Source organism: Metarhizium album, assembly GCF_000804445.1.
Source record: "Metarhizium album ARSEF 1941 chromosome Unknown scaffold_83, whole genome shotgun sequence".
In the NCBI taxonomy this organism is placed as follows: Eukaryota; Fungi; Ascomycota; class Sordariomycetes; order Hypocreales; family Clavicipitaceae; genus Metarhizium; species Metarhizium album.
Window position 1 is genome coordinate 3,292 of NW_024467657.1, and position 7,214 is coordinate 10,505.

The 7,214-nt window shown below is 32.5% G+C and overlaps 1 protein-coding gene across 1 annotated transcript; it reads left to right on the forward strand.

The window, feature by feature from the left end:
- Positions 1 to 244: 244 nt before the first annotated feature.
- On the forward strand, positions 245 to 1,444 carry MAM_08453 (Serine/threonine-protein kinase domain protein; the record flags this gene model as incomplete). Its single annotated transcript, XM_040827250.1, has 3 exons — positions 245 to 322; positions 374 to 1,309; positions 1,364 to 1,444. 3 exons carry the CDS (start codon positions 245 to 247, stop codon positions 1,442 to 1,444), a joined length of 1,095 nt encoding a protein of 364 aa, XP_040674754.1.
- Between the last annotated feature and the right edge of the window lie 5,770 nt (positions 1,445 to 7,214).

A 7,214-nucleotide genomic window follows, 5' to 3' on the forward strand; every position in this document is an offset into this window, starting at 1 on the left:
AATTGGCAAAAAAAAAAAAAAAAAAAAAAAAAAAGAACCCTCTCTTTGCGGAGCAACTCGCAATGTCAGGCGTATGAGCGAACACGCCACAACGCCACATTGGTACTGCCAGGAGCCACATGCTTCATGTCTCGTCGCCGCGCAACGTCCATGTCAAACAATCTAACGTTACAACCCGCAACTTCAGGGAGCCGCTGACACCTTTAGCACTATAACCCATCTGTTCAAAAGAACAAACACTGACATGTCGACTCGCATCCTCGAGGCTCGCCTTCAGCATCTGTCCTTTAATGACGACACAAGAGAGGATTATCAGGCAAAGGTAATTGAATCAGTTTGCCCAAAACATTCGTTCAGATCTAACTCTGGATAGGTGAAAACCAACCTGGCAGTTCTCTCAAATAGCTCAAGTCAACAAAGTCTTCTAAGAGCCGTTCTGCAAGGCCAAAAAAAAGACGCTTCTACGACCCTTGTTCGCCAAGCGTTGCCCCGGACATCGCCGAGCCACAACGACCGCAACGTCGACGAGACAAATGATAAATCTCTAGCTGGGGACGAGCTTGTACGCCCCACCAAGCAGCCTACTGTCAACGTGTTGCATTTGGGGATGTTCGAAATTGGCAAACCACTAGGCAAGGGCAAGTTTGGCCGCGTGTACTTGGCACGCGAGCGCAATAGTGGTTTCGTATGTGCATTAAAAGTCCTGCACAAGAACGAGCTGCAAGAAGGCCGCGTCGAAAAGCAAGTACAACGCGAAATTGAGATTCAGAGTAACCTGAGACACCCTAATATTTTAAGATTGTACGGTCATTTCCACGATAGTAAGCGCATTTTTCTCATTCTTGAGTTTGCCGGCCGCGGCGAGTTATACAAGCACCTACGCAAGGCGAATAGATTTTCCGAACCAAGAGCGGCAAGGTATATAGCACAAATAGCGAGCGCATTGCGCTACTTGCACCGCAAGCATGTGATTCATCGGGATATCAAGCCTGAGAATATCCTTGTTAGTATACACGGCGAAATCAAGATCTCCGATTTCGGTTGGAGCGTGCATGCGCCCGGTAATCGCCGAAAGACCTATTGCGGAACGCTTGATTACTTGCCCCCTGAGATGGTATCTGCCATAAACCAAGATAATTCTTACGACGGCAAAGTTGATCTGTGGGCTTTAGGGGTGCTCACCTATGAATTTCTGGTTGGTGAGGCGCCATTTGAGGATACGCCTGTCATGACTTGCAGAAGGATTGCCCGGGCAGATATGCAGGTGCCGTCGTTCCTTAGCTCTGAGGCTACGAGTTTTATCAAGGGGGTAGGTATCCGTGAACCATTTCAGCAGCTCGGCAGGATGCTAACATTATCCCAGTTACTTGTGGTAAACCCCGAAAAGAGACTAGGACTTGAGCAAGTTCAACAACACCCCTGGATTTTGAAGCACTGTCGATAGGATGAGACAGGTAGGGCCGTAGGGGACCGTCGAGATTAGGTAATGATCACAGCGATATGTCATGCAGAAACCCAGGAAGTTCGGTGCTTTGGTCGCATTCTCTCACTGAAGGGTCGATTTTGTTCATTTAAGAACAAATGCTTTTCTTTATTGACATACGTAATGAAACGATATCCATTGCAGCAGTTTCATAAGAGCCGTGCTAAGCCTAGACCTCATCGTCAATGCTTCATCACTAGCTTGTGCAGGATTACGGCATCTATGTATATATTATGGGAGCTGTCAGCCAGATTTGAATAGGAGTAAGTTCAAGCGGAACAAGCAGCCATGCCGAATCCACAATAGGCAGCAATGTACGTACAATCACTGTTCGAAAACGACCTGGAATCGAGAAAAATATGAGGGAATCGTGGCTGTAATCTCTTCTGCTGTAGTCTATCCCATATGCACCACTAATTCATGGGCTCTGGTTCAATGCGACTTGTACAAGATCTCAGTGTTTGTTGTCTGCTGCTTCATCCCGCAGCTATTGCAAGACATCACGGTCCTCCTGCGCCTCCTCACCAAAACACATTACCTGCAATTTCTCGATCCCGGAAATAGAGCAAAGCGACAAGATGCCAATATCATTCTCGAATAGGGTCTTGGATAGATCTGCCATCACGAAGCTCTTGAGCCAAGGTCGCAGAAATCTTCAGTCTGGTAACTTACACTGTCTGAGAAGTTGGACACATGTGGAGACATGGAGTTATAGCAGTTTTGTCGCACGGCACGGCATGCGCTAGCATACCCACTAGGGTTTATAGCTATATAAGCGCACAGAATTTAGATAATATGTATATAGAGTGTAGAGCTAAGCGCTCTTGTTTATAGAGTATATATAATTCTTTCTTTTATAGATTAATCTTAAAGCTTTTTACTATTATCTATATAATATCTAGCTTAATACTTATACTCTTAATAGCCTCCTTACTATAACTATAGCTTTATAGCTAATTACTTAGTTTACTACTACTACTATATTAGTAGTAGCTTCCTCTTTATATATTTCTTAAATAATATTACTTTTTATAAGTACTTTTTAGTACTATTATATAGAAACTAGAAGAAAGAGAAAGCGAGGACTTAGCTTAAGTATATACTGTCGGCTAATTAAGGGACTCTTATAGTATAATAGTAAAGGCTTATATAATCTAGTTAATTACTAAGTAAGAGATAATAGAGATTCTTAAGGTATAATAGAAGTAACTTATTATATAGTATAAAATTATATATAATAGTATATATTAAGAAGTATAGTTATAAAGGCTTTTATTTTCTCTCTATTTAGTTAGAGAGAAAAAGAGATATTTATAAGTAAATTCTATAGTCAAGCTGCTAAATTAAGTATATAGCTACTAAATTAAGTATAGCTAGTAGCTTAAAATAACTTTTATAGCTATTTTCTCTTATAAAGTAGTTTAATCTTTATAGCTATTAATATTTTTACTAGTTTCTAGCTAGTATTTCTCTTCTAACTTTAATTATATATATAAAGAAATATAAGCTTAAAGTAGATTAAAATCTTTATATACATAAAATATATATAATTTTTTCTTAGAAGTAATTTATATATAATAGTTATTATCTTTATTTTAATATATATATTTTTATTATAAGTAGTATTTCCTATTAAAATACTCTCTTAGCTATAAGTTAATTATAGCTAGATAAGTTATAATAAGTAGGTAATATAAATAAAAGATAGAATAATAAGTAAAAAAATAGATAAAAATAGATAATAAATAGATATAGCTTATATAGCTAGTTTATTAAATTATTAGTAGCTTCTTTAGCTAAAATAAAGCCTTTAATATTAAAGAAGCTTAGCTGTTATTTAAAATTATAAAATTTTTACTTTATAAAAAGTTTTATAAAGCTATTAGTAAGTATTTCTAAGGTTTTTAAGTATTTTATATTAAATTTTCCTTCTTTATAAGCTTACTTTATTTAGGTATTATAAATATTAATATACCTTAAAGCTATTTTAACTCTAGAAAAGTCTAGAGTAACTAGCTTTATAGTTTAAAAGTTATTATAATAAATAGTAAGTTTTTTAGCTTTTAATTTTAAGCCTAGTGTAACAGTAGCTTAAGTTCTAAGTTACAGTAGGTCTGTTTCTTAGGAAGTAAGTTAGGTTAAGTATTACTAAGTAATAATATAAGCAGTATAATAATAAGGCTGTTAAGAGTATAACTCTTAATAGTAAAACTATTGCTTAAATTAATTAATAGAGATCTAGACTATCTAACTATAGAAATACCTCCTCCTTAAGTACTTATCTATCTCTCTATTATAGTTCTAGATTAAATAGATTCTATTTAATTCTCTATGCTAAATTAGGTTAATTCCCTCTAATTTATTAAGTTAGATTAGACTAATTCTATCTAATTCTATTATATAACCTGCGATCCTGTCGGGCCCTATTCTTGTCTGCCGCTGGCGGCCTATAACGCCGGCTAACTGCTTTAGGTACTCTTAGTTTGTAACATAATACTCCTCCCCTATTAGTCTTGTCCTTAAGGCTATTTTGTTTTGTCTAGTAAGTATTCTCTTCCTTCCCCTCTCTTCCCCTTTTCTTTCTTTGTTATTCTTTTTATAATGTCTTCTAACTGTATTTTAAAATAGTAATCTTGTTGTAACTAGAAGATTAATTGCAAACGTCTTTCTGAGTTTATATCTGCCTTTAGCTTTGTTATGCCTTCCTGCGATTTGTATTAAAAAAATAATTAAGAGTGTATTGTCGCTGAAGGGAAAGACAGGTGCAGCGAATGTGCTTTATGTAGTTATACCAGCTGCAACCTAGGCAGAACGTCTTTAGATGCTTATAATTATATTCTTTGCGAAAAGGATTGTCTTAACAGAGAACGTGCTTCGGCTGAGGAGGATTTAGAGCAGGCGATAGCCTGTTTGCAAAGGATTTATTGTTAGGAGAAATTTTTGCGACAAAAGGCTGCAGAGATAATTGCTTATAGTGTAGAGAGTCTAGACGAGTTAGAGGCCTAGGAGCGTCTAGAGTTAGAGTTTAATATGCTTAACTAGACACCTGAGTTTCTAGCAGACTTAGGTTTCCCTATTTCTAATAAGTTTTTATTCTCTAGTAGAACTATTTAAGCGACATTAAGCAGTTTGTAAGATTCTTAGCTAGTTCCTAAGTGTTTTTAGAGTTTAGATATCTTTTCTATTTAACAAGATAATAATAATTCTTAGTGTTTCCCTGTGCTTTAAGTATCTATTTAACTTTATATTTATTAGTATTTTCTATTATAATACTTATAGTAATTATAGATTTATTTAGTGCTTTCTCTAGTAGTAATATATAAAATATAGAATAAATTCTTATTCTATCTAGTAATAATAGTTTATAGTTAGTATTTAAGATTTTCTGTTTAATAAGAAATAGTTTAATCTTCTTCTAGTTAAGTTTATTGCTAGGTTATTTTGTTTTAATGTTTTTATAAATAAAGTATACTTTATATCTTTTCTCTAAGATTAGCGCTAGCAATCTCTTTTTATCTATATAGTGCTTTATTTAGTTCTGCAAAAATATCTATTTTTATTATAAGTATTTCTATATTTCTATAATTTTTACTGCATACGCTATAGCTGCTAGTATATATATACTATATACTATATATATTTTAATAATAGAGTTATATCTATAATTTGCTCTAAATAGTAATATCTTTATATTATTAATCTTAGAGCTATTATAAGCTTATTATACTAGTAGTAGCTATTCTACCTAATTATTCTATTAGTAGTTTATATAGCTTTATAGATACTATTTAAGTATCTAGTTTAGTATTTCTATTTATCTATTTAATTATAAGTAGAATGCTGTTAATAAGCTCTATTTAACTCTTATAGTTTCTATAAGGCATTTCTAAAAGTTTAATATTATTATAGTCTAAGCTATGCTCGACCTTAAAGATGCAATGCGAAGCAATAGATGCACTGCACTGCAATGCGCAATAGAAGACATAAGCCTGTGCAGAGACCTATATAGTGCTAGATTGAGCAAGCTGGGGCAGCTTGTTCAATACGTACTCTTTTGGCTCAACAGCTAAGAGGGCTCTAGCATCGCTGAGATAACTGCAGCTGGCACCCGCTATAGCCCAATAGGGCTAGTCCATCACATTTAAACAAGCTTCCTAGGGTCGCAGGTTCAAGCCGCACGAAAAGTGCGAGGGATACTCAACCTGGGCTCACAAGGGCTACCGCCGCCACTCTTAGGGGGTGCGAGGTATAGGAGGCACAGAAGGGGGCTATGTCATGGTCTGAGCTATGCTCGACCTTAAAGATGCAATGCAAAGCAATAGATGCACTGCACTACAATGCGCGATAGAAGACATAAGCCTGTGTAGGGACCTATATAGTGCCAGATTGAGCAAGCTAGGGCAGCTTGTTTAATACGTACTCTTTTAGCTTAACGGCTAAGAGGGCTCCAGCATTACTGGGATGACTGCGGCTGGCACCTGCTATAGCTTAATAGAGCTAGTTTATTATAAATATAAATAATTTATCTTAATTTAATATAAGCTTTATTAGTAATTTATATTATATAATAACTATTTTAAAGAATATATATACTAAGTCTTTAGTGTTACTTAATTCTATATAAGAAATATAGTGTAATAGACTTAAGCTGTAGGCTTAAGTAGGTATAAGGCACTGCATTAGTGCTTTATTAAATACGCTTTAAATGTATATTAAATCTATATATATATAATAAGCAGAAAAAAGAGAATAGAGAGCTTCTTCTTTCCCTCTTTTCTCTCCTTAAGTTTATAGTTAATACTAGTAATTTTTACTTTATTATATATATTATATTTTTTAATAACTTCTTATACTATTTTCCTACTTTCTAGGAAATTATATAATCTTCTTAATTTATTAAGTGTTTTCTCTATACTTTAATATCTATATAGTAAGTATTTATATATCTCTTTAATAAGCTGCTCTTAAAGTATACTAGAAATATACTAGTATTTATTATATAAAAAAGTCTTTTCTTTCTTAGATAAATATATTTTTATTTTCTAATTATTTAAGTAGCTATTATTCTTAATATATAATATAATTTTTTATATTTATATTTTATCTAGCTAAACTTACTATATTATATTAACTTCTTAGGTGCTTAATATAAAGTTTCTATTCTTAGTAGTATATAGCAAGAGTATATTACTTACTTACTCTTTTAATTTTAAATTCTCTCTTTAGCTAAGTATATCTACTTTACTATTTTTAAACTCTATATAGTATATAATCTTAAAGTTATCATTTATCAAGATTTTATACTATTTAATTTATTATTTATTTAAATTCTTTATAGTTAAAAATAATATAAAATTCTTATAATTAGTATAGACTTTAATTTAATACTTTACTTCTATAAAATAGTATTTTTATTCTTTAAAGTACTTAATAATAGCTATAAGTTCTTTATTATAAATTTTATAATTTAATTCTAGTTTATAAAGTTTCTTTAAGAAGAATATAACTAAATATAATTTTTCTTAGTTATCTTATTATTTAAGCTATCTACTTAATATAAAGTCTAAGGTATTTATTTTCAGCTTATAAAGTTTATTTTAATTAAGTGCTTCTAATATAAATTTTAATATAACTAACTCTTTTATTTTCTAAAATACAAATACTTTAGCTTCTTTATTATTTTATTAGAATTTAATTTCTTTCTTTATTAAGTTTATAAGAAGTTATAATA